The sequence below is a fragment of the Pan paniscus genome, chromosome 13 (genome assembly GCF_029289425.2).
Source record: "Pan paniscus chromosome 13, NHGRI_mPanPan1-v2.0_pri, whole genome shotgun sequence".
NCBI classification, from domain to species: domain Eukaryota; kingdom Metazoa; phylum Chordata; class Mammalia; order Primates; family Hominidae; genus Pan; species Pan paniscus.
Genome location: NC_073262.2, coordinates 120,703,286 through 120,730,592, shown reverse-complemented (window position 1 = coordinate 120,730,592; position 27,307 = coordinate 120,703,286). Strand labels below are relative to the sequence as shown.

Here is a 27,307-nt window from a genome sequence, read left to right as displayed (position 1 = left end):
ATTGTTATTTTGTTATTGATTGATTTTGTTATTGATTTATAGGAGCTCTTTATATAATTATGTTTTGAATATTTGTCAATTATGTTAAGATATTTTCTTCCTGCCTGCTGTATGCTTTTCATCTTTATTTATGGTGGAAAGTTACCGTTCAGGTCTTACTTGATCTCCATATCACTGAATCCCACTAACCCATTCTCCTCTATTCCCCTTGACCTCTCTTGTCTTGTTTATTGCTCTATTTCTTAACTTATTCCTCAAATATTGAGGTTCCTGAGGATTCTACTTTGGTTTTCTTCTCTTTTCACTCTACTGCCCCCTCTTGGTGAGTCCACTGGTTTTCATGGCTTCAGCTGCCATCCGACATGTGCCAGGGTCTCCCATAGCTACTGCTCCCAACAAGTGTCTCCCCTAAGCTCCAAACTCTGACATGCAATTATCTCCTTAAATCTCCCTGAGGGCCTACAGATGTTGCAAATTCAACATGTAGAAAACTAATCTCATTGTATTTCCTGACACGTCTTTCTCCTGAGTGGTTCCTTGTTCAATCATCTGCCAAACCAGAAATGTACCTGCTCCTTACTCTTCCTCTCCTTAAGAACACTCCGGACTATCTCCTCCTCACCATCTTCACTGAGAGTGTTAGGCAATACTTTATTCTCTCTCACCTCACCTAAGGCAATGGTCATGCAAAGTTGTGGGTTCCAGACAGGGCTGTGTGAGTTAGAATCCATCTACCTAGTCCTGGACTTTGGTCAAGTGATTTAATCTCACTGGGTCTCAGTTTCATTATCTGTGAAGTGGATATAATAAGAGCAGCTCCTACATGGGGTTGTTATGTGGATTAAATGAGTCTATACTGATAAACACTTGGAATGATGCTTGGCTCTGTTAGTTGCTCCTCATCCTCCTCTTCCTCCTCTCCCCCTCCCCCTCCTCTCCTAAATGTTCTCTACCTCAAATAGTTCCCCCTTTAACCCACCCTCCAATCTACTGCCAGAACGAGCTTCCTAATATATGAATTTGATCACTTTCTTTTCCTCTTAAAATTCATCAAGGACCCTGGTTACACTCAGGTAAAGTCAGACTCCCGAGCCGGTCACCTGGTACCCTCCATCTAACTCCTGTTACTTCTCCAACCCTGTCACTTCAGGCTCCCCCCACCCCCAATACGGAACCCTTAACTCCAGCCACAGGGAACCACCTACAGTCCCCTCAACCCCCAAGGGGCTGTTCTAGTTTCCTCTGGGGTCTTGGCATGTGTTTCCCTTTTCCCTGGGATGCTCTTTCCCACTCTTTTGGTTTGGACAACTCTCCCTTTACCTTGCAAATGTAGCCAAGGATTTATAATTCCTCATCCATTTGGCTGCTCCTTCCCACATGGTAAGATTCTTGAAAGCAGTGCTTTCATATTTTTATCTTCGTATCTCCAAATCAATCATTGTTTGGCATATCATAGATGCTGAATACATTTTTGTTGAGCACTAAATGAATTGACAGGTAGGGGAAACTGATGTACGTTGGAGCATCCCAGTGACATCTAATTTAAAGAAATAATTATGTTGCACCAATTACCCAGGGCATCCCCAGCCTATGAATACAGATGAAGTCACGTCAATAGAAACAACCTGGATTGCGGTGGCCATGCATTCATGCTGGGCTTCAGCCCTGTAATGTGCTCCTCAGGGACTGGGGGAGTCTATTAGGGGTGTCTACCACATGCTTCTCTGGGCTTTGCAGTTGCTGGACATGCACCCTAGAGTCACCACTGAAGAAGGACGGGTGCACTTGCAGTGCCAGGCTCTGGGAGGTCTATGGTGATCTTTGTGGGTCTCTCTGCTTGAGAGTCCCCAAAGTCTAACAGACTTTTCTGATTTCTTTTTGGAACTCTTTTGCTCTTCATTGGACTTGGTGCAGACTCTTCAGGGGCAGTGTTGAGCTAGATGTTGGTCTTCAGCATTGCTCTTCTTTTCCCCAAACAGTGGGAGAAGGTCCAGCTCCCCCAATCCTGGCCCCTGATTCCCATCTGATGAGTTCTCTTCCAGGAGCAGCCTCCTTGCTCTGTGAAATGGGCTTCAGCCAGTCCCCCATCACCACCCCACGAACATCCAATCAATTCATCAGGAAGGTCTGAATTTTGTGCTGCAGTTCCTGCTAGAATATGACTTCTTCTGCTATAGTAAGAATCCTGCCCTAGTAAAGACATGTGAGTAAGCCTCATTTCCAGAAAGGGACTGCTGCCCTTTAGGGTAGTGGCAATTCTATTGATCTGATTGCTCCAGGAGCCCCCCACAGCCTCCCTTCTGTTTGCTAAGCAGAAGTTCTCACCAACTCTCTAGGGCAGAAACTACTGTTGCAAAACTCTTGCTCCATGTGAAGGTAATGGGATGCAATCTGGGCGGCCTAACCCCAAGAAGCCGTCCAGAGCTCTGGTCAGAGCCACAGTATTGCCCAACCGCTGTGGAGGCTCTGGCAGTGCCTGCAAGACAGAGCAGATAAGGACAGTGTGACTGCCTGTTGGGGGCCACAAAATGTGTCTTAGAATCTGTGTAGGGCAGCTAATCACCTTATCATAGAGTGTGGTCTGCACTTCTTCCAAAACAGTTATTCTCAGAAGCACCACAATCAGGCACCTAGTGAATGACCTACCCCTTTCATAAGCCTTCTTGGACAATACAGGGATGTGATCTTATGCCACAGTACTACATAGTCCACATCAATGGTCCTTATCAAAGTCTGGCCAAATGAACACTGCACAGAGAGTGATCTAGACTCAGCCTTTCCCTCCAGGTACTCTCAACTTGAGATCAATAAAGAACTATAGCGGTTGGTAGGAAAGGACAGAGAGGTCCAAGTTCTGTGTCTGTGCCTCTTTCCTGCCCTCCAAATGCAGGAGTCCTGGTGGGAGTGGGGTGGGGGCAACAGAAACTCTCACATGCTGCTGGTGGGAAGGGCAAGTGTACAACCTCTTTGGGCAATAGTTTGGCAGTTCCTTAAAAGTTAAACATGGCCAGGCGCAGTGGCTCATGCCTGTAATCCCAGCACTTTGGGAGGCTGAGGTGGGCTGATTACGAGGTCAGGATATCGAGACCATGCTGGCTAACATGGGGAAACCCCGTCTCTACTAAAAATACAAAAAATTAGCCGGGCGTGGTGGCGGCCGCCTGTAGTCCCAGCTACTTGGGAGGCTGAGGCAGGAGAATGGCAAGAACCCAGGAGGCGGAGCTTGCCGTGAGACGAAATCACACCACTGCACTCCAGCCTGGGTGACAGAGCGAGACTCCGTCTCAAAAAAAAAAGTTAAACATAATGACTCACCCATGTCATTCCTAGGAATTTACCTAAGAGAAACAAGTATATGTCTACACAAGAGAAACCTAAGAGAAACAAGTGTATGTCAGCAGATACTCACGTGAATCTTATTTGTAATAGCCCCAAGTTGGAAACAACTCAGATGTCCATCCACAGGTGAATGTAGAGACAAACTGTGGCATATCCATGCGGTGGAATACCTCTCGACAATAAAATATGTTCTTGATATATGTAGCAACAGGCACGAATCTCAACATCATTAAGTTCAGCAGAAGAAGGCAGGCAATAAAGAGGGCATACTGTATGATTTCACTTACATAAAATTCTAGAAAATGCACATTAGCCTGTGGTGACTGAAAGCAGATCAGTGTTTGCCTAGGTATGGAGGGAAGGGAAGGGAGGGAGACCACAAAGGGGCACAAGGAAACTTTGGGGTGGATAGATATGTTTATGAAGATGGTTTCATTGGTGTTTATTAAAATCAAAACTCATCAAATTGTACACTCTGTGATGTTTATCATATGTCAGTAGTACTTCAATAAACATAAAAAGAAACACAGCAACACAAACACAGATCCCTGAAGCTGACTCCAGACAGGAAGCTGCTGGAGAGTCCAAGATAGTGCAGGCTTCACTTCTCGTGAATCAGGAAGGGTGGGCACCGCTGCTGGGTGAGTGGGGAGTGTGGAGGAGAAATGTCAGGGCTGCTGGGGTCTTATCCACAGTCATGGATTTGCTGAGCCCAGAGGGACTTTAGAGAGGATGGGGCCCAACTCTTAACGTTAGAGAAGAAGCCCTGAGCACTGAGAGCTTCGCCAAAGTCACCTGGCTCGTTGTGGTAGTTGCAGGGCTGGAACCACTCCCCACACCCTACTCTGCCCACAGAAGTGCTGGTGCCTTAGATCTTCAGTGTCTAGAATGAGGACTGGACAAACAAGAGGGCTGGGAAGAGCTATGGGCAGGGAGTGGATTGAGTGGGATGGGCAGGCGGGTGGGAGGCCAGTCATGGGCTGGTCTTGGTCTTGGTCAGGTGACCTGGGCTTCTCCTCCCTGGGCGCAGGGTGGGCAGCAGCGGTCTCTCTTCTTGTAATCCACGGAGCAAGCGTGGCAGAGCAGGCCTCCGCAGAGCCTGGAAGGCAGAGGCAGGAAAGCCTGGGGCGGCCTCTGCAGCTGGCACTTCCCCAAGTGGGCGCTGAGGTCATGGAGTTTCAGCATCTTCTGGTCCACCTGAGACATCTGTTTCTCATCTCCCAGTGGAATGCCCTTGGTTTGTCTCAGGAGGTCTCCCCTCTCCTGAAGGGTGTCCTGATGCCCAACCCCTCCAGAGCCTCCACCTCCACATGGCAGCTTCTCCTGGTGGCTCACTTTCCTCTCTCCCAAGGCTGGTCCTAGCACTGTGCTCACAGAGGAAGGAGGGGGAGCAGCTTACGCTGTACAGATGCTCCCTTCCAGATGAGAGGCCCATTTCTCAATCGGCCCTTGGAGGGGGACCCAATCCCGCTCCCCGGACCCCATTCCTTATCTGATCCTTCTGCTCTTCTCCTTTGTGGCTCTGCTTAGTGTTGGAAGCCAGATGTGGTAGAATGAGTAGTCAGCTGTAAGTGGCCTTTTATAAACACCCAGTTCCTGTGTCCCTCCCTTCCCTGGGGTGGGTGGGGGCTGTCAGCTGGTGGAAACTGGGCTGTCCCAGAGGGAGGATTCTGTGCCCTTCCCTTTACCTGCATGGATACCGCCGAGAAAATCGGCCAAAGATCTTGCTACAGGCCACACAGCACCCAGGAGCCATGGAAGAGAGATGCTGGAGCCTCTGCCACAGGCGGTCCTTCTCTCTGATGGGGGGATGAAGGTGGAGAGACACAGACAGAGACAGAGATCAAAAGATAGAAATGGGAAAAGACCCAGACAGAGAGACAGAGAGGAACAGAGGGAATCACACAGAGAGGAAGAGAGAGACAGAGAGGGTGATGGAGGGAATCACATGGACACACACGGAAATAAAAAGAGATTCAGAGACAGGGACAGAAACAAGAGCAGAGACGCAGATAGAGACACAGCAATGGAGAGGGATACAAAGATGGACAGAGAAAGATGGTTACTCAGAGAGAGAGAGAGGGTTGAAGAGAAGGGGAAAGAGGGAGAGAGAGAGAGAGAGGATTGGAGAGAGACAGAGAGTGACATAGAGAAGTTGAGAGATATATAGAGGGAGAGAGACACACACAGAGAAAGAGACACAGAGACAGAGAAAATGGAGACAGAGGAGAAGACACAGATATGGAGACAGATGGAGAGATAGAGAAAGAGACATAGGGGCCAGAGAAAGACAGAGAGAAATGAAGAGACAGTGAGAGACACATGCAAGAGATCAGAATGCATCTGACACCTGGCCTCCTCTTTGCCCAAAATAACCTTGACCCATGATTTAAGGACCCATTATTTAAGCACAAAGGAGCGTTCCCTGATCACAGAGGCCCCTGGGGTTTCTTGCTCCAGACACTTACAGCACATCTTGCCTACTGTCTCTTATCTGGCACTTAGTACAAACTGTCTTGTATTTATTTACATGTATGCCCTTGCAAAACTAATTTCACTGCTTTTTTCTTTTTTCTTTTCTTTTTTTTTTTTTGAGAGCATCTCACTCTGTTGCCCAGGCTGTAGTGCAGTAGCATGATCACAGCTCACTGCAGCCTTTACTTCCTGGGCTCAGGTGATCCTCACACTTTAGCCTCCTGAGTAGCTGGGACTATAGGCACGTGCCTGGCTAATCTTTTGTAGGGATGGGGTTTCGACATGTTGCCCAGACTGGTCTTGAACCCTGCCTCAACCTCCCAAAGTGCAGGGATTACAGGCATGAGCCACCATTCCCCACCTTCACTCCCTCTTGTAAGGATATTTAGGAAGACGGGTTGTTTTAAATTTTTATCAAAATAATACATGCATATGATTTAAAAATAAAATCGTACAAAAGTGCTCATATCAAAAGGCCTCCCCTCTCTTTCTTGGCAAACCATTTCTGACGTCTTTTTGCTTTCTCTCCTTGAAATTACTTCCAAATTTAAGTAATATGCTCCTATATCTCCTTCTTTGTTTACCAATAGAGAACATTCTCTATAGAGCTCCTCCTTTTGATATCAGAGGATTTAGCTTATTTATTACCATCCTCACTAACTCACCCTCCTAACATAGTTATATTCCTATTTTTGGTTCCTCTATTGGCTACCATTGTAATTTTTTTTTTTTTCTTTTTGAGACAGAGTCTTCCTCTGTCACCCAGGCTGGAGTGCTGTGGCATGATCTTGGCTAACTGCAACCTCTGCCTCCGGGGTTCAAGTGATTCTCCTGCCTTGGCCTCCCAAGTAGCTGGGATTACAGGCATGTGCCACCATGCCTGGCTAATTTTTGTATTTTTAGTAGAGATGGGGTTTCAGCATGTTGGCCAGGCTAGTCTCAAACTCCTGAACTCAGGAGATCCACCTGACTTGGCCTTCCAAAGTGCTGGGATGACAGGCATGAGCCACCGTGCCTAGCCTACCATTGTAATTTTTACAGAATATACTCACATATTTATTTCTTCATCTACTAACTATAGGTAGTATCCTTATGACTCCTGTTCTGTAATATGATGATGCAGCATCTCTTCCTTTCATCTCACCTCTTTCCTCCACCTTCTAACTTGCCATCTTTTCTCACAGCATCCAAAATGGTAGCCACTACCCCACATGTGGCTATTTACATTTAATTTAATTAAAATATTAATAAATAAAATAAAAACTTTAGTTCCTTAGTTGCACCAGCTCAATATTTCAAGTGCTCCATCTCTACATGTGACTATCAGCTACCATACTGGACAGCATAAATATACAACCTTTATAGAACATTCTATTGGATTCTATTCTATACATAATATTGTTAAGGTGGTAGCATTTATGTTCTGTTTCTATAATTACATAATTGCTTTCTGTGCTTTGCTTTTAAGTTGATTCTAACACTGAAAAAAATTAATGAATAATATTTACATTATTAGATAATACATATATATATTTCTTCCCAAAGAGCTAAGATGTCTTCTACAACATTTTCCTTCTTGGAAGGCTTTTGGTTTTCTGGGAGTTTTTAATTGCCTTTCTTTTTTCCTTGCATTACTTGCCTTTAACATATTATTTTCCTCCCAATTTTTCATCATTTCAGGTGCTCTCTTGATTCCCTTTCTCTCCAGAAACCTTCCTCCTGGGTCCTTGGTCCTTCTGCTACAGTCTAGACTGACTGCTCCCTGGGCTTGCTGCCCACTTGTCATCTTGGGAATTCCCTTTTCTTCTCTCCTAGGCTAGAGCTATTTTTTTTCCCTGAATTCCACATCTTCTCCTTTCTTGGCTTACTTCCTTGTTTTTCTGGAGCACATCCTCAACTAACTTCCTATGAAAGGCTACGTGGGAGGCAAATTTTCTGAAATCTGTCTATGTGAAAATGTCTTTACTCCACCACCTCCCCCACTTAATTCATGGTTTGTCTGGAAACAAGATTCTAGGGCAAAAGTCAGTTTTTCTCAGAACTTGAAAAGAATTGCACCATAGACTGTTTATGTGGTTGGATTCTACTTCTTTTATAGGTGATCTGTCTTTTTTTCTAGACAATCTTAGGACATTCTCCTTATCTGTCTTAGTGAAATTTCATAATGATGTATCTAACTGTGGGCTTTGTTTGTTTTGTTTTTCATTCCTTTGCTCAGTGAAATCTTCAAATCTGAAGATCTGTGTCCATCAGAGCTGGGGAATTCTCTCACATCTTAATTTTTGCTATGTTTCATTTGTTTCTCTCCTCACAGTTAGAAAGGACATTGGAACTCAGAGACTGATTGTCTGTATGTCTAATTATTTCTCTCCTGACTCCCATCTCTCTATGCTTTTTATTCTACCTTCTAAGAGACTGCCTCATCTTTCTCTTCTAATCATTTTAGTGAATTGAAAAAAATTCAGTGATCATAATTTTAATTTAATTTTTAATTTCCAAGAATGTTTTTCATCTTTTGACAGCTGCTTTTTATAGCATCCTGTTTCATGGAAGATGGATCTTTTTCCTTTGTTTATCTTCATCTCTTCCCTTTATATTCTAGACTCTCCTCAAATATCTGGGGATCCTTGGTTGTCATTTTATATGTAAGAAAGAGGCAATAAAATCTGTTTAGAACTCCGAATAGTGGACAGGAATGGTTGACTAGTGGCTTCCCTTTAGTGGGGACTGGGCAGGGAGCTACCTGCTACAACCAGACACCCAAATGCCAGGACAAACTGGTCTTTTATTTGGGGCACTTGAATTCCTTTAGTGAAGGATCTTTTGATAATTTGCTTGGGAGATAGGCCCCTGAGTGCTGGATATTCTGCATGTGGGGAGGCAGACAGAAGGCAGCAGGTATGGATTGCTCTTTCTAATGACTTTATTCCTCATCTCACTTCTGCCATGTGTGGCTCTGGGATCTCTGGATCCTACAAAAAACTTGGGCTTCACACAGTATCCACTTCTCCAACCATTTTCCAACTTCTGGAAATTAGCTGAAATCTCTCCTCTGTGGTTAGCTCCTCCACTTTTCTCTCCGTTTTAAGTTTTAGTCTTTTATAGTCATTTTAGAGAAATTTCAGGATGGAGAATAGATAAGATGTGGGCAGTCCACCATCCTGACGCAGAAGTCAACCTTGGTGGCTATTTTTTTTTCCTTTTTCTTTTTGTTTTTTGCTTAGGGTCGTATTTTCCATAAGCTTCTGCCAGGGACATTGTATTACATAGTTTAATGTCTCCTGCCTGAGAACCTGTGATTAATCACCTTTGCACTGGGAAACTAGTGCTGATGAACTAGTATATTTTCTTTGGATGGGAAGTGAGATTTAGTTACTCTGTCTTTCCCTTTTTGATCCTGCTACCAATATGCTCAGTGCTGAGTTCTAATGCTAACCCTAATCCTAACACTTTGGGGATATATATGTTTTGTTTTCTATTATATGTTCCACGTAATTTTCTTTCTTTCTTTCTTTTTTGAGATGGAGTTTCACTCTTGTCACTCAGGCTGGAGTGCAGTGGCACGATCTTGGCTCACTGCAACCTCCGCCTCCTGGGTTCAAGTGATTCTCCTGCCTCAGCTTCTTGAATAGCTGAGATTACAGGTGCCCGATAGCACACTCAGCTAATTTTTGTATTTTTAGTAGATGCAGGGTTTCACCATGTTGTTCAGGCTGGTCTCGAACTCCTGATCTCAGGTGATTCATCCACCTTGCCCTCCTAAAGTGCTGGAATTACAGGCCTGTGAGCCACTGCACCTGGCCATGTTCCATTTAATTTTCTAGTTTTCTTTAACAATCATATATATATGTCTTTTATTGTTGGCTACCTTAAATTCTTTCATGAGGTCAATACTTCACTTTTTATATCTCTCTTCCTCCCAATTGACAGTAAATTCTTTGGAGGAACTATTCCTTAAATTATTTGTTTGTCATTTCCAAGTTGATGTCTCCTTTTTCTCACCCTTAATACCATTTGGATATTGTGTAAGAGGATTTAGTTCTAAATGACCCCTCACCTGAAATACTAGCACTTTGGGAGGCCGAGCTGAGTGGATTGCTTGTGGTCAGGAGTTCAAGACCAGCCTGACCAACATGGTGAAATCCCATCTCTACTAAAAATACAAAAATTAGCCTGGCATGGTGGCATACACCTGTAGTCCCAGCTACTTGGAAGGCTGAGGCAGGAGAACCGCTTGAATCCGGGACGCAGAGGTTGCAGTGAGCTGAGATGGCGCCACTGCACTCCAGCCTGGGGGACAGAGCGAGACTCCGTTAAAAAAAAAAAAAAAAACAAGCAAACAAAAAACCCTTAGCAACCTTCAAATTTTAATGGAACCTGAGTCCACTGGTCTCCTGTTTCCTGAACTGTATGAGAGGATAACATATGTATGTGAATTCTCTTTCTACTCAACTAAAGGGCAGGAACTATGCTTTCCGCATCTTCCCCATCTCTCAGTGAGCTTAGTGGTTTGGAGCTGACCCTGGTGAGCCCAATGTCTGGAACCTAGGACAGCTGACCCAGGGCAGGTCCACAGGCCCAGGGTCTGAGGAAGTCCCGTGGGCAGGCAGGTGTAGGACACGTGATCACCTCTGGGTTCTCCCTGGTGTCTTTTTCCTCCTTCTCCCAATTCCTTCTCAACCCATGGTTCCTTTCTCCTCCCTAACCTTAGTAGGTGTGTGTATGTGGGGGTGGGTCTGGGTGGGGGTGTGCATTATTTTCAGGGGACTCTATACAATTTATATGCTATGTGTCCTAGATGACTAAGTCTGCCTTTTTTTTTTAAATGGATTCTCACTCTGTCGCCCAGGCTGGAGTGCAGTGGTGTGATCTTGGCTCACTGCAACCTCTGCCTCCCGGGTTCAAGTGATTCTGTTGCCTCAGCCCCCTGAGTAGCTGGGACTACAGGCACGCGTCACCATGTCTGGCTAATTTTTGTATTTTTGGTATAGATGGGGTTCCACTACATTGGCCAGGCTAGTCTTGAACTCCTGACCTCATTATCCGCCCACCTTGGCCTTCTAAAGTACTGAGATTACAGGTGTGAACCACTGCGCCTGGCCAAGTCTGCCTTATTTCTGACCCTCAGTTTCCTTTTGTGTAAAATGGGGATAACAGCAGGGAGTGGCTAAAAGAAACAGAAGGGTTAGCTTATATAAAAGGTCTAGAACCCTGCTTGGGAGTTGTGAGTGGAGTAGAATTTTCACGCTCCGGGCTCCACATCCCTTACCGTTCCCCCATCTGTTTCCCCTTTCCCACTGTCCCCGTCCTTACTGGATCAGTTCCAACACCCGCCTCTTCATGGCCTGGACCAAGTCCCGCTGCCCTCCAAGCTCCTCCTGGTACATGGCATCCCTCCTCTCAGCCTCCTGTTGCTTCTGCTCCAGCTGTGCCTGCAGCTCGGCTCTCTCTTCCTGACACCTGGGTACAGAAGGAAGACTAAGTTCTCAGGGGGCAAAGCTCAGCCTTTGTGCCTGAGCTAGGCTGAGCCTCTTCCAGAGAGGGAGCCCATGGGAGACGCTGGTGATGCCCCCGGCAGCTGAAGTCCACACACACACACACACACACTACAACACACACCACACCACACACAAAATGCATACACATAATACAATATAACACAACAGACATAAAACCCAACAGAACATATATATACAATACACACAACATACACAACCCCCCACACATTGTAACACACACAATACTACACACAACACATACACACAACACAACACATACACCACACACAATATAACACATACACAACTCAACATATACACAACACAACACAAATGTAACCCATACACATAACAACATTCACACAAAACACAACACATACACACAACACAAAACACAATACAACACACACAATGCACTCACACAATACAACACATAACAACAGATACAACACCCAACAGAACACATATACACAACACATACAACATATTCACACAAGACAATACACACAACACAAAAACCCCTACGTATTATAACACACACAATAGAACACACAGCACACAACACCCCCTACATATTATAACGCACACAATACAACACACGGCACACACACAACACATATAGACAACGCAACACACAGCATAACGCATACACACAACTCAATATATACACAACACACATGTAACCCATACACATAACACAACACAAAAACACAACATATGTGCACAACACAAAACACACAGTACAACACATACAACACAACATACACAGAGACAGCGCAACACTACCTACATTCATAACGCACACATAACAACACATCGTACACACCACACACAATCACAATCACACAACACAATGCACATGCATAACATGCACGCACAATACACACACAACACATACACAACACAACACACATGCAATACAACACAAAACGCAACACAACATATACACAACACACAGCACACACATGCCTACAAACAACACACACCCTAATACACACATAGTATAACAGAACGCATACGCACAACACAGAAGACACACTTACAATGCTACATACATATAATTTATACATATAATGCAATACGTACACACACCACAACACACGACACATCACAACAGACATAACGCACACACAACACAATACACACAACACATATATAATGCACACACCACACACATAAACAGAACACAAACAACACAACATATAAACACACACTTGCACAACACGCACAACAGACATCCATAATGCAGACACACAACACAACATGCACACAATGTGTGTGCGTTTACACACACACATACAATGCACACACCACACACTGAACTGCACAGTGTGTGTGGCCTGACACCTACGAACAGACTCCTCACCAACCGTTCAGAGAAATGAAAACAGGGCCCTGCCTTGAGTGTTCCTTTAGAGGGAGGGGATGAGCCAACATTTCCTCCTCCCGGCTTTGTTTTTAAACATTTCCATTTAAGATGTAACTTTCTTGAAAGGTGTGTTCACCATCATGGCAGCTCTCTGGAGGGAAGGCAGACGCCTGGGAACCCAGCCTGGATGGTCGGTGCCCAGCTGGAAATAATTGTGTGTGGAAGGGGAGCAGTGAAGGATTTAGGGTGGTGTTTTGCTTTAAAATATTTTAAAAAGTTATGTTACCTTGTCTTTTCAATTAAAAAAGTAATAGTAAAAATATGGCTTTCCTAAATTTGTTTTAGTTTTGGGCTTGGTGGCTTCTCAGCTCCACTCTTGGTTTTTCTTTTTGTCTGTAGTGGTTTTCTGAAAGATTCCAAGAAGACCACTGGAGAAATAAAAAAGACCTGGCCCCAGGGCCCAGCCTCTGGCTCAGTTGGGAGGCCCCTGGCTCAGCTGGGAGGGCATTGCAATGGCAGGTGGCATGCGTGAGAGTCCCAGCGCTCAGGATGCATGTATGTGTCTGTGCCAGTGTGTGTCCTGGGGCTTGAGTGTGTTTGAGCGGAAGAGGCTTGCAAGAGGCTTGACAATGAATTGAACATGTAATTTTAAAACACCCCCTTTTAGCATGTTGCAGGGAAGAAAGTTGGGTGGGCCACGACATCAAACTGTCAGCAGCCCAGCCACTGACATTCCAAAGAGTTCAGTCACTGCAACCCCAAGAGCGTTCTGGTGCTCAGGCATGAAGCAGGGCCATGTTTTTAATTTTAATGAACATTCTAGTCTTTTGGCACCTCATTTCTTAGCTGCTGACTTTAATTTTCCTGAGCCAGTTTACTTGCCCTGTGATCCTGGGCCCTTAATGTGATCACCGTGGTGTGTACATGTGTCTCTGGGGTGGGAGAGAACACTTACTTAGCACCTACTGTGTGCCAAGGGATGTTTAGGTGCCAGGAATAAAGCAGAGCCTATGGATCTTACAGTGTTTGGGGCAGGGGTAAAATAAATGATAGACTCATAAAATAACGAAACTAAGTGCTATGACAGAGACAAACGAGAGGCTAAGACAGAGACCAGGGAGGGTTCTTGGAGAGGCTTCTCAGACAAGGTGAAATGGAAGCTGACTCAGAAGATGAAAAAGTCAGCAATATAGAGCCAGGCATGGGCACATGCAAAGGTCTGCAAGTTGGAAGGAGCTGAGCTTGTTTGAGGAACTGAAAGAAGATGAGTGAATCTGCGCTGCCACAAAGGGCAGTGGGGGGCAGGGAAGGTAGGAGAAGAGTGGGGAGGTGGGCAGGACCTGAGCTGTCTGTCAGTGGCCCAGGAAAAGTAGATGTTAATCTCAGTGAAATGGGGAGCCCCTGAAGTATTTTAATCAGGGGGTGATGGATACTCCTAGCACACGAGGGGACATGGAAGCATGGAAGGAATTAGTTTACTGAGCACTTACTATATGCCAGGCCTGAGCTTAGTGTTTTATAGCCCCATTCATTTAGTTTTCACAATGTTAGGAGACAGATAATATAATCCTCATTTTACAAGAGAGAAAAGTAGAACCTCAGAGAGGGGGTGACACTTGCCCAGGGTCACACAGCTTGATGAGTGGAGGGGGCAGAAATCTGGACACAGGCCAGCCCAGATCAAAACTCTTTTTGCCTCCCTACACCTTCACCCAGGTAAGGCCCTGATCACCAGTGATTCCTGGCACTGGTGCCAAGTGGGCAGCAGGTGGGAGGGAGGGAGGGAAGGATGCTGATGGAGCCTGGCAGGACTCCAAGGAGCTCAGTGCTGCTGTGCAGGGGCTGGGGGTCATGTGACATCTGCCTAGTTCCCCATCCTGAGGACCTCTTCGGCTGATGCTTGTCCTAATTTCTTTTGCTTGAGGTCTTATTCCCAGCGCAGAGGACACCCACCTGCTTGGAAAGATGGCCCCATGAGCATCTGAGCTGGGAGGAGGAACCTTAGCTATCCCACCGTCTCCTTTTGCAAATCAGGGACCTGAGGCCCAGAGAGGGCAGACCACTGTCCCCAGGGGCCCACAGCTAGAAAGCTGTGAGGTGGATGTTGGAAGCCCCATGTCTCAGCCCAAGTCCGTTTTCACAGCCCCATGGGCCTGCCTGAAGCCTGCCGCCTTCAGGTCAGCTGTGGCTCACCTCTGCCCCCAGCCTGTGCTCTGCACGGGACTTCTACCACCCTTCCACTGTCCTCCACACCACAGCCTGAGCGAGCCTTTAAACACAGAAGTCAGACGGAGAAACGCCCCTGCTCTAAACGCTGCCCCAGCCTCTGGTAGCACAGAGAAGAATTCCGGCGCCTCACTCAGCCTTTGAGGCCCCTGGCTCTGGCTCTGCCCCTCTCTCCTCTGCTCAGCCACACCCCCTATGCACCTGGCCTGCCTGTCCACAAACGCATGTCTTCCGGACATTCCCCTGGCCACAGCACTTCTCACTAGATATTTGCATGGTCCAGTCTTTCATGTGGTTGGGGCTTCTGCTCAAATGTCACCTCAGAGAGGACTTTCTGGACCCCAGTCTGAATGACTATCCTGTCTTTCTCCGCGCCCTTCCCTGGCTTTGTTTTTTTTCCCTAGCATCTATCCAATGGCCATTGGATTGCTATCTGTTTATCTGTCCCAGGTCTTCTAGAGCAGGCTGGGCCAAGTTTGTTCACCACACCTGCTCACGGCCATTGTAGAAGCATACTAAATGTCCATGGAATGAATGGGTCCCTCGGCACTTCTATTCTCTGTGTTGAGGAACTCCTCACCAGCTTGATGCCCACGGGCTCCTTTCCCGGGAGTGAGCTTTGTCCTTTGCTTCCTGGCTCCCAGGCATCAGGGTAGCACATCCTCTTCTGAGCCTCAGGGTCAGCTGTTACTCACCATCCTTACTCTGAGGACTCCAGGATCGATCTCCCAGCGCACACTTCCCTCCTGAGTTCCACACTTAACTGCTTGCCCAGCGGCTCCCGTCTGACATGTCTAACAGGTATTTCAAACGTAACGTGTTCAAAACCAAGCTCTGAACTTTCCCTACAAACCTGCCCTGCCACAGCCCACACACTTCAGTTAATGGTGACTCTAGCTTTCCAGCTGATCAGGTCAAAAAGCTTAGAGTCATTCTCAACTTCTGTCTTTCTTTCATACAGCATATCCAATTCCTCAGGAAGTTCTACTTCACACTTCATCCAAAGCCCAGCAGCTTCTCCTTGCTCCATGCTGCCAGCCCAGTCTGAGCACCCCAACTCTCCCCTGCATGGCAGGGTCCTCGCTGGACTCCCTGTGTTCAGCTTGCCTGCTAACAGGCCAGCTCCAAGGGGCCTTTAAAACGCACATCAAGCCAGGCACCGTGGCTCATGCCTGTAATCTCTACACTTTGAGAGGCTAAGGTGGGTGGATCACCTGAGGTCAGGAGTTTGAGACCAGTCTGGCCAACATGATGAAACCCCATCTCTACTAAAAATACAAAAAATTAGCTGGGCGTGGTGGCAGGTGTCTGTAATCCCAGCTACTCAGGAGGCTGAGGCAGGAGAATCACTTGAACCCAGGAGGCGGAGGTTGCGGTGAGCCGAGATGTTGCCACTGCACTCCAGCCTGGGCAGCAAGAGCGAAACTCTGTCTCAAAAACAAAAACAAAACAAAACAAAACAACAACAACAACAACAACAAAAAACATGCCAGCCTCTAACAGGCTGATCTATAGAGAAAGTGGACTGGTGTTACCTAGAGCTGGGAAAGGAATGAGGAGTGGCTGCTAATGGGTACAGGGTTTCTCTTTGGGGAGATGGAAATGTTCTGAAATTGATTGAGGTGGTGGATGTATAACTCTTGAATATACCAAAAACCACTTAATTGTTAAGCATTTGAAAAAGCATGTAAACATCTTTTTGACATTAAAAAAAGTCAAGTATCTCTCCTACTCTGAGCTCTCAGTGGCTCCCATCTTCCTCTGAGTCAAAGTCAAGGCACTTCCGATGACCTTGCAGGCTATCCCTAACCTGCCTCCTTGGCTCACCTGACCTTTTCCCACATCCTCTTCCTCCCTCACTCTACTGGGGCCCGGAAGGCCTCCTTGGATGTTACTAGAACCTGCCCTGCCCATCCTCCATCAAGGCCTTTGTTTTTGCTGTTCCCGCAGCCTGGAACATTCTACCGAATAGTCAAAGGGCTTGATCTTCACTTCCTTCAGGTCTTTAGGTCAATGTCACCTTTACAGGGAGGTCTTCCCTGGCCATATTACCTTATTAAAATGTAAAATACCACATCAACATGTCCCATTCCTCTTGTCTGCTTTATGTCTTCTTCTTAGAACTTATTCCAATCTGATATCCTAGGTACTTTACTTGCTAATCACTTTTATTGCCTCCTCCACTAGAATGCAAGCTCCATGAGGGCAGGCGTTTGGCCTGTTTTGTCTGTGAGAGGATTTCCCGTACCTAGGACAGGCCTGGCTCAGAGTGGGTGCACAGGGTGTTTGTGGAATGACTGAATGATGAGTGACAGGTGGCTGGAGCACTGTGGTCTGTGAGACAGGGCCCCCAGTAAAAGGAGCAGCCAGGGCCAGGCCATCTCTCTACAACCTCCCAGCTGCTCCTCCCAGACTGCCTTGAACCCTTGAAGACTCTTGTGTGGGCAGAACCCCCATGGTCATTTGGCCCTGAATCATGGAAACCTTTGCGACCACACTGTGTGCTCAGCTGAGTGTGGAGTGGGAGGAGCCTGGGGGTCCTTTTGGGTTGGTTTCTGGGCTCCTGGGCCTCTCTCACCTGCGAAGCAGACAGCCAGCAGGCTTCCCAGTGATTCAGGCTGAATCACAGCTACTCAGGCTCTGCTGGGGTCCGACTGGTGTCTGTTGGACCTGGGGCAGGTGTTAGCCATGTGGGAGAGACAGGGGCAGGTGGGCAGACTGACGCACCCGGAGACCACAGGAGAGAGACACAGAGAGGCTGAGTCAGGCCACGGAAGATCTCTGCAGTGAGAAGAAACTTTAAAAAATAAATTATGGGCTGGGTGTGGTGGCTCATGCCTGTAACCCCAGCACTTTGGAAGGCTGAAGCTTGAGCCTAGGAATTTGAGACCAGTCTGCACCATGTAGTGAGACCTCGTGTCTACAAAAAGAAAGAGAGAGAGAGAGAGAGAGATAAACTGAGACCTGAGAGACTGAGGACTGAGGGGGGATGGTAGAGACAGACAGCGTGCTGTGGGCCCCTGAGGTCAATGTGATGACGGAAGATGAAGACACTGGATGGTGAGAGACACTGAGCAGGAGAAACGGAGAGACTGAAGTGCAGGCACTCGACATGCTGCCTGAGGGGGGCGTCTGAGCCCACTCGTTCTGGAGTCAGCTGCAGGCCTTGAATCTCAGCTCCCCTGCTAACTAGCCAATGGTGGGTGGATTGTGCAGCATCTTTGAGCCTCAGCTTCCTCCTCTATAAAATGGGGGTTCTATAGAACTCATCTCATAAGGGTGTTACGCAGAAGCACCGACAGCAGTGCCTGGGACGTAGTAAATGCTTAGTAAATGATAGCTATGATTATGAGAGGGTGAGAGGTGGCATAACAGGAAGAAGCAAATGAGACACAAAGAAACTGAGTAAAAAAGGGAGACAGAAAGAGATGGGGGAAAGAAGTCCAGTGGAGTAGGGAGGCAGAGAGGGTGGAAAAGAGAGAGGAGCTGCCCAGGGGAGGCAGCAGAGGGAGGCAGGGGTGAGGGTGGGAAGGAAGCAGGCCAGGAGGCGGGGCCTTTCCTGGGGCTGCTTCTGCTCTGGGAGACCTATGAGAAAGGGATGCACAGAGGAGGGAGGGTGGAGCCCTGGGATCAGGAGCAATGCCCTGCAGGCCTCAGATCCCAAAGGCGTGCCCAGTCCAGGGCCTGGTGCATGGGAGGTTCTCACAAGACCTCACTGGCTTGATCGTGATTGACAGCAGGACTCAGGGAGCACTTCCAGGTGCCCTGTGCTGTGGGTTGCCAAGGTTACCTGCTGAGCTGCTCCCGAAGTGCCTGCAGCTCCCCCTCCTGCTCCCTCAGCAGCTGCTCCTGGCGCTGGGCCTGCTCCTCAGCCTTCCGGAGCCCAAGTCTGAGGCTCTGTGGGGTGGAAGGAGGGGAGAAGGAGGCTGAAGGAGAAGGGCAGAGACCCCAGTGCTGGGGCTGACCTGAACAACATTCCCGAGAGACCCCAGGCCATGCCCTGGCAGGGCTGGGGACAGTGCTGGGAGCTGTGATGCCTGGCTCTGTCCTAGGCCCTGTTTCTGGGTGTGCCTGGGCCACGGTTTCTTCCTTCACTGAAGGGTGGAAGTTGTAAACTCAGAAACTTGCAAGTTCCTGGGTGGAGGCCGAAGGGAGGCTTGGTGACAATCTTGAGTGACCTCCAGGAGAAGCATCCACCACAGGAGCAACTAGGTGGGCTCTGCAACAGTAGAACTTAGATTTGGGGAAGAGACTTATCATCATGAGGATATGGAACTGGAGAGAGGAAGTGACTGCCTGGAAGAACCGCTGGGAAGGGATCTCAAACTCCAAAGCCTACTGGGGCTGGGCAAGAAGTATTGCCGAATAAAGTGGGTCTAGCGTGGGGCAATAGGGAGAGGCGGGGACTGTGGGGACCTGAAGAATGTATGGCTTTCAAAGGCATCCCCAAATAATAATCCTGAGTGGGCCAATAAAAATTGACCCGTGGGAGGGAATGGTCCCAGGCTACCATTGCAGACCCTCATCTGTGGGCCAGGTCAGACAGGGGCAAATAACCAGGTATGGAGCTCAACTGTTCTCACCTTGATCTCGTCCTGCAGGGACACCTCGTCTTGCTCCTCCCTTCTGGCCACAAGGGTCACTTCTGTTTGCAGTTGTGGATTCTCCACGGTAGAGTCTTCCTTTGTTGCGTGTCCCTGAAGGACCCAGGGCTCCCCCAGGATGCTAGAGCCCCCCGACCCCTGCCTGCTCCCTGATACTGCTCCCTCTACAGCCCCTCTGGGGCTGGGCATCAGCAGCCTCTGGACGTGACTCCACTCTGCTTCCTTTTTGTGAGTCCCCTCTGTTGTTCTCTGACCCTCTGCAACCAGCAGAACCCCTGTGACCTCAGCCTCCATCCCTATCACCTCCTTCTGAGTGCCCATAGCCCCCTTCCCCTGTCCCTGGGTGCTGGGTGTTGAGTTCCCCAGGAAGATCTCAACCCATGGGGCTCTTTCCTCCTGGTCTAGCTGAAGCTCCTCCCCTTCTGGCTCCCACATACTCTGGGGGTACCTATGTTGCCTGGAATTTTCCCCCTTCTTTTCCAAAAAGAAAGGAAGATGCCTTTGTTGCTGGGACCTGGGAAGCCCTGCCAACTGCTGTCCACTGGGTGCATCTTGCAGACAGATGGCTTGACTGGTGTGTGAGTCCTCAATCTGGACATTTTCAGGCCCTCCATATGCGGCTGGGATCTGTGGAGAGGACCCAAAACCAGTCATCCCTCTCAGCACCAATTCACTGACCTGGTGCCATTAGATTAGGCCACAGTGCTAATCTAATCAGCTTGCTAAATAGATAGGTACCAGGTCCTCTCACTGGAAGCTTTGATTTATCAAACCCCAAATCTGACTTTTAGCAACACCCAGGTGATCTGAGCACCATGCTTTGGTCTGGTGAGGGACAGCAGTGCATCCTGATGTCCTTCTGTCCCTTCCCGCAGCCCACATCCTTCTCCCTCCTGCACCTGGGTCTTGGTATTGATCTGGTTCCCCCTAAGTTCCTCCCACTCCTTTCCTTTAATCTTTCCTCCTGAACTACACGTCATGTTTCAGTTTTTTCATCTGCAAAATGGGAATGATAATACCCGGTTTTAGGGTTGTGATGAAATCTCGACTAGACCAACACTCAGCTAACAGCGACCTCTCAAGAAGCCTCTGTGCTCCCATGTTCCTCTGTTCATTTCTGTGTCACTTACACTGAACTTGTATATTGCAATGCTTTTTTTTATGGTCTATCTCCACGAAGAGACCCTGAACTTTTCGGACCAGAGAATTAATAGTATCTGTACCCTGCCTGGAAGCTGGTGGGGGTGCAAAATGTGCTTGTGGGATGATGATAACAACAATGACGGTGACCACACACTGTCGTGCGGGGAGCATGTAGCCAGGAGCCCTGTGCAGTGCTGGATGTGAGTTGTGTCAGTTCATCCTCACAATATCCCTATGGGGCAGGACAAGTAACTTGTTCAAGAACCATAGTTTGTAAGGGGTGGGGCTGGAATTCAACCAGGCAACCTGGGTCTTTAGTCACTTCTTGAACTGAACTGAGTCGTGTGTCAATTGTCCAGTGCAGGGGACTCAGCAGAGGGTGTCCCTCTCATCTGTTTCCTGAAGCTTTCAGTGGCCCACCCCTCATAGCACTTTCTCCTCGTCTGGGCCCAGTGGCTCCGGCAGAGGGTGCTAGAGTTCCCTTTCTCTCCCAGTGTCCCCGCCACCCCAGGAATAGGAGCCCTCTCCTCCTCTGCAGCTCCCCAGTCCCCTGCTCCACACACTGGCCTCTTGCTCTGTCTGTCCAGTAGGGTCAGGGCTCTCTGTACACTCGGAGGGGGAAGCTCAGTTTCTACTCAACTTGAGGATGCCAAGGAGATGGGGAAGAGGCAACTCAGAGTGAAGGCAGGGCAGAGGCACCTTCTTTGGGGCATCTTTGTTTTTTCTGGGTCTCCTTCCCTGGGTTTGGGTGGAACTGGAGCAGCGTGACCTGAAAGTGAAAGAGGCAGGGGGACCCTGGGCCTCTCTTCAGTGTTGGGCTTGGTCCTCAGATGGAGGGTATCCCATCTTTCCACTAGCACATTCATCCCATGACACTTCCTCCTTCCTGCCCACCCACCCTCATGCATCCCATCCTCCATTCATCCATACTTTCCCTCCTAGCATCCCGCTATCCATTCATCCTCCAGCCCTCCACCTCAACCACCCAGGAAGTCGTTAGTGAGTGCACATTCTAGGCAGCATTATGCCATGAATTTGCACTGGGAGCATCGAGGGCTAGAAGGATCCAAAGTCATGGAGCAAAAGGAGGCAGAGACAGATGGGGCTGGAGGCTGAGGGCTTGGGGCTTGCCTGGGACCCTTGGTGGCCATGGGACCAGGTGTCAAAAGAGACTTCTCTCCTGGCTGCACCCACTCACTCTGAGAACATGGGCCAGGCTCCATCCAGGTCTGGCTGCTGGAGGTCCAACTCGAAGGCCACCCCATTGAGAGCATAGAGAGAGTCCAGGATGTCTTCTTGGCGTTCTGGGCAGAGCAGAGGGCTCCGGGATCCATACCATTCCCTGTGTTAACAGTGATCAGAACCCTTGGCCTTTGACCCTGGTGCTGTTTCCCCCTGCCCCAACCACCCCCACCCCAGCTCAACCTCAACAAAGCAGCCTCCACTACACACCGCCATGAGGCTGTTCCCCAGGCAGAGTTGTGGCCCTTCAGGAGCAGGAGGCCCAAGAACCCTGATGCTCCCAGGACTCCTGGGTTCCAACCTCCCTCTGCCCTTTCTCCCTTGATTTTTTCCTTCATGACTCTCATTGTAACTGTCCTTGATAGAAAGCCATCTGTGGGGGGTAAAGGAGGGCTCTTTTACAAAGGAGGGAAAGTGGCTCAGATGGCATCGGCAGGAGGATGTCCCAACAGCCCCACCTGGTGAGCTCTGAGTTCAGGAGGCAAAGCTGCAGGGCCTCAGCCAGCTGCCCATGGGCCAGGCAGAAGCGGATGAAGGCACGGCCTTTCCCCAGGGGGGTCTTCAACTGCAGAGTGCGCAGGGGCAGAATGGGGGGCAGTATTAGGACAAAGGGCGCTCAGGTAACACAGAGAGAGGGGACTGGAAGTGCTTGGCAATGGGAAGGGTGCAGGGGGACCTGAGGCCATGGGAGGAAAAGGGTGTCTGGAGGGGTGCTGTGGGCAGGGCTTAGGAGACATGCAGAGCAGGTGAGGGGTCTATGGTCGGTAGAGCAGGGTGGGGGAAAAGGAGCAGGCCTATGTCCACCCCCACCCCGTCAGCCTTCTCGCTGCCTGGCCCTGGATACCTTGTCCTGGGAACGGACAAAGTGGATTGGCTCCATGTTTCCCCGCTGCCGTCGTAGGGCAGTGCAGAGAAAGTCCCAGTAATCCTTCCGAGGCCCCAGGAAGCTCTTCTGCTCTTTCTGGTCAAACTAGAACCAAAATGAGGCAAAGAAAGTGTAGAAATGCTTCCTCCTAGAACACGCCCTGCATTCTAGCTTGCTGAGGGGACATGTACTGGAAGAGAGGGCTCCTGCAGACACACCCGGCATCCAGACCCAGCCCTGTCCTTACTGGCTGCGTGACCACGAGCAAGGGGCTTGACCTCCCTGAGCCTCAGTGTTCTTATTCATTCATTCAGAGGCCCTTATTGAGCTCTTGTTATATTCCAGGCCCTGTTCTGTGTGTCTGGGGATACAACTACGAACAAACTGACTTCATGGAACTTACATCTTGATACTTACATCTTGATCCACACTAGGCTGGGGGTGTCCACTCCTTCCCCATGGAGTGCCCCTAGCCTTGCCTGGGTACTCATTCTCCTCAAGACACCTACTCATCCTTTCCTGTGCCCCAGCTGAATGGAAAATGTGTGTTCTTTGAGGAGAGGGTGCAGAAGTAAAGCACGGCCCCAGGGCTGGGGCTGAGCAGATGCTGCCTGTGTGTGGGGAGCAGGGCGCCTGGTTGTGATACTGCCTTTCTCTCCAGGGGGATCTCATCCTCTTCTCCTCCTGATGGGTCCCGGGGCCCAGAGAGGGACACTGCAGCCCTGACAAAGGAGTTAAGACAACAAACAGATGAGATAAGTAAAGCATCGAGTATGTTAGATAGTGATGACTGCTACGGAGAAAAAAATAAAGCAGGAAAGAGAATGGAAAATGGTGAGATGGGGGATGGGTCTCTCAGGCCGACCTGGGGTAGAGTCACCTGTTGGCCAAATGGGGGCTGATCCATTGTGGTAGCTGTGGTGTGTGGTGTGTGTGGCATGTGTGTTGAAAATCTAGGGTGCCCAGAAAAGCCTTCCTGCTTGAAGGAGCTGAGAAAGTATGCTGTGCCTTCCAGTGGAAGAGCATTCTAAGTAGAGGGGAGAGCCCGAGCAAAGGCCCCGAGGCAGGAGCATGACTGGTGTGCTCCAGGAAGATCCAAGAGGCCAGGGGAGCTGAAGTGCAGTAGATGAGCGGCAGGGTGGCAAAAGATGAAGTCGGAGAAGTAGGAAGATGTGTGTCGGGGTGTTGGGGGGTGGACATCAAGCATCTCAGAGGGCGAGAGTGAGGATTGCATAAAGCCAGGCATATAGAGGCTGAAGCCTGACACATAGCAAGTATTCAATAAAAGCGGTGCTGGTCATAGTTGGGGCTCTGAGTAGCAGCAGGAAGGGCCAGTCCTAGGACATCAATGCCTCTGAAGGTTTAAGCAGTGGGGGTTGCCCCCAGGCCTGGGTCCCACCACCAGGCCCGGGTCCCTTCCAGCCCTGCTTTGTCCCACTTCACTTCTTAGGCTGCAGTGACAAACTCCAAGAGTGAGGTTAGGTGTCAGGAGGGAGAGGGAGATGACACAGTGCATGGTAAGGAAGGGGGCTGTGGCTCCTCCCTGATTTTCCAGGAATGTCCCACTAGTTATCTGGGTCTGGGGAGAGGGATGGGGAAGGGGAGGAGAAGGTCCCACCTGCAGCAGCAGCTCCAGGCAGCCACAGAGTCTGTGCAGCTCGGCACTGGTGTCCGTCACTGGCCCCTGCCCATCCCCATAGCCCTGGAGGATGGCAGAGACGGCAGCTGCTGGGAGGATGGCAGATGTCAGGTCACTGAGGGAGGGGCTCCCAGACCCTGACTTCTCCCATGACTCAGTCCCAGAACACCTCTCAGGACACACTCACCTCTTAGGTCTTTGGTGACCTTGAGGATGGCTCCCTCTTCTGCCATGGGTACTTGGAAATGATGTGATTCCTTGCGACTTGGACTGTGAGCTCAGGAAGGACCTTCGGCCTCACTGCCCAGCTCTCTCCTTACACAAAGCAGGACGCAGAGCCTACAGAGGGAAAGTGACTAATCTTGGGTGACATAGCAAGTTACCTAGTAGGGGGAGAATCCCAGCTCTATCTTGTAGGCCAGCGTGTGAAGATGATGGTGTGGCCTCCACCGATTGAGCAGTCCCTGGGTGACGACACTGTGCTAACACTTGATGTCCTTGTCCCATTCAATCCTCACATAATCCTGGAGGTTATTAACTCCATTTTAGACCAGGAGAAACAGGGGGTTGGAGAGGGTAAGTCTTTTATCCAACATCACAGAGGTACCCAGGATTTGAACTCAGGTGTCTGTGCCCACAGGGCCTGTTTTCTGGGTCCTGACTTGGTGTGAGTGACCCCGTGAGGGCTCATGATATGTGGACACTAGGCTGGGGGTGTCCACTCCTTCCCCATGGAGTGCCCCTAGCCTTGCCTGGGTACTCAGTCTCCTCGAGACACCTACTCATCCTTTCCTGTGCCCCAGCTGAATGGAAAATATGTGTTCTTTGAGGAGAGGGTGCAGAAGTAAAGCACGGCCCCAGGGCTGGGGCTGAGCAGATGCTGCGTGTGTGTGGGGAGCAGGGTGCCTGGTTGTAATACTGCCTTTCTCTCCAGGGGGATCTCATCCTCTTCTCCTCCCCATGGGTCCTGGGGCCCAGAGAGGGACACTGTGGCCCTGACAGCTGGTGGCCTTATTCTGAGATCCTAGAGTCAAGACCAGGCATGGAGTGGAAAACCCAGGTGTCCTGCCTCCCGGGCTGTGGCTGCTGGAGTTTGGGGTGGGGTGGCAGTGGTACAGCAGTGGGACACAGTGGAGGGAAGGGGAGAGGGAAACGGAGGTAAATGAGGAAGGTGGGTGGAGCATGGGATTTAGGAAGGATGGGGTCAGGAGTCCAGAGACCTGGGTCTCCATCCTGGCCTGGCTATGAACTCACTGTGTGATCTCCGGCAAATCACTCACCTTCCTTGAGCCTCAGTTTCCCAACCTGTAGACCAAAGATTAGACTGATGGTCTCGGCAGCCCCTTCCAGCCCAGATCCTGTGTGAAATCCATGAATGGCTCCATGTGTCTCCTCCTTTCCCTCATCTCTGCCATGCATTTTCCTCCCCTGGCTCCTGGCATCACTCCCCTTCTATCCCCGTAAGTTCCAGGGGTCTCCCTGCTACTCACCCAGGACAGCCTGGCTGGCTGGGGCATGAGAGCGCAGCTCTGCTGCCTGAGTCTGTCCCTAGTGACTCTTCCTTGCACAGCAGTCCCAGGATTTACAGCCTGGGAAGAAGTGACTCAGTCCCAGCCCAGCAGCCTGGAGGGGGAACCTGGCTTACAGCGGTGGGGGAACCGCAGACGCTGCAGGGAAGAAGTGGTAGAGGCAGGTGGGCTGGGGCAGAATGGTGAGATGGGGGATGGGTCCTCTCAGGCCGACCCGGGGTAGAGTCACCTGTTGGCCAAATGGGGGCTGATCCATTGTGGTAGCTGGGACTGCTGCTAGTTTCCTTTTCGTTTTCAGCACCTGCTCTTGCTTTTCTTCCTTCTCGCCACCAGGGGGCAGAGGGAGGCCATGGAGCTCCGCAGCTGCTATTCCTGTGGTTGTCTCTTCCGTGTCACTTGGTTGGGCTGTGAGGCAGCGCTCCAGAGTGGGGAGGGCAGGGCGAGGGTCCCACCACGTTCCTCCTTCCTTCTCCACCTCAGTCAGCTGAGCGGTCCCCCTGAGTGCTCGTCACCAGTGCCGAACCCCTAGTCCTGATCCCATTCCCAAAAGGATGGATGAGAGACCACCAGTGAGATCCTGTGCCCAGCAATGGGCCAGGCGGGTTTCCCCGGTGGGCTGGGGCTCCCCATCCTGGCTGTGCTCTGCCTCCTTGAGGCTGAGGTCTTTCCATGCTGGGTCCTCGTTTCTCCAGGCTGGGCTGCCGCAGGGGCTAGTATTGGGGCAGAGGAGCAGGGGCCTGGGAGGACGGCTGTTTTCACAAACCCCAGGAACCGCATCTAAAAACCAGCACAAGGGATGCCCCAGCCTGTCTGCCCTCTCCTCCGTCCTATATCCCCCATGCAGAGGCTGCAACCCCCATCTCTGTCTCCCGTGTCATGTCCCTGTCTCCCGTCCCTGTCTTTCCCTCATTCCTTCCCTTTCTCTGTTCCCTGTGTCTCACTTTGCACCCTTGGTCTCTTTCTTGCCCTCCCAATTCAGTCTGTCTGAAGCCCTGTCCAGGATCCCTGCCCCTGCGCTCCTCCAGCACCCTGCCCTTCTCCAGCCCCCTGCCTCCCTCCAGTTCCCTGCCCTCCTCTAACCCCCTGCCATCCTCCAGTCCGCTGCCCTCCTCCAGTCCACTGCCCTCCTCCAGTCCCCTGCTGTCCTGCAGCCCCCTGCCCTCCTCCAGGTCTGAGCTGGGAGGCAGGTGTCTGTTCTGGATAAGGTGTCTGCCAGGGAACCACTATGCCTGGTACAGGTGTGGCGCTGGTTTCTCCCTGGGAGAGTAAGAGGAAGTGTTTGGCATCACCAGGGATGGGTAACTCCTCTCTAGGTCCCTGTGACCTCAGGACTCCCTGTTGGTGGGTCTCCTTGCTTCACCCCATGTCCCTGCCTCCC

The 27,307-nt window shown here is 49.8% G+C and overlaps 1 protein-coding gene across 1 annotated transcript; it reads right to left on the bottom strand.

The window, feature by feature from the left end:
- Positions 1-3,785: 3,785 nt before the first annotated feature.
- RUFY4 (RUN and FYVE domain containing 4) lies at positions 3,786-25,986 on the bottom strand. Its single transcript, XM_003818593.5, has 13 exons — positions 25,891-25,986; positions 25,681-25,758; positions 24,588-24,739; positions 24,380-24,486; positions 22,741-22,866; positions 22,355-22,461; positions 21,853-21,996; positions 21,354-21,423; positions 19,491-20,138; positions 18,698-18,804; positions 11,128-11,274; positions 5,028-5,138; positions 3,786-4,438 (listed from the first exon to the last, which is right to left on the bottom strand). Exons 3-13 carry the CDS (start codon positions 24,631-24,633, stop codon positions 4,336-4,338), a joined length of 1,716 nt encoding a protein of 571 aa, XP_003818641.2. The 5' UTR covers positions 24,634-24,739; positions 25,681-25,758; positions 25,891-25,986; the 3' UTR covers positions 3,786-4,335.
- Positions 25,987-27,307: the final 1,321 nt, after the last annotated feature.

What these genes read in the sequence shown, in the direction of transcription:
- RUFY4 (XM_003818593.5), bottom strand. Translation starts at nt 24,633, where the DNA reads ATGGCAGAAGAGGGAGCCATCCTCAAGGTCACCAAAGACCTAAGAG. An exon ending in GCCTGGAGCTGCTGCTGCAG is followed by an intron (nt 22,867 to 24,379) that starts GTGGGACCTTCT and finishes TTTTGGTTCTAG; the next exon opens with TTTGACCAGAAAGAGCAGAA. An exon ending in CTGAACTCAGAGCTCACCAG is followed by an intron (nt 21,997 to 22,354) that starts GTGGGGCTGTTG and finishes CTGTTAACACAG; the next exon opens with GGAATGGTATGGATCCCGGA.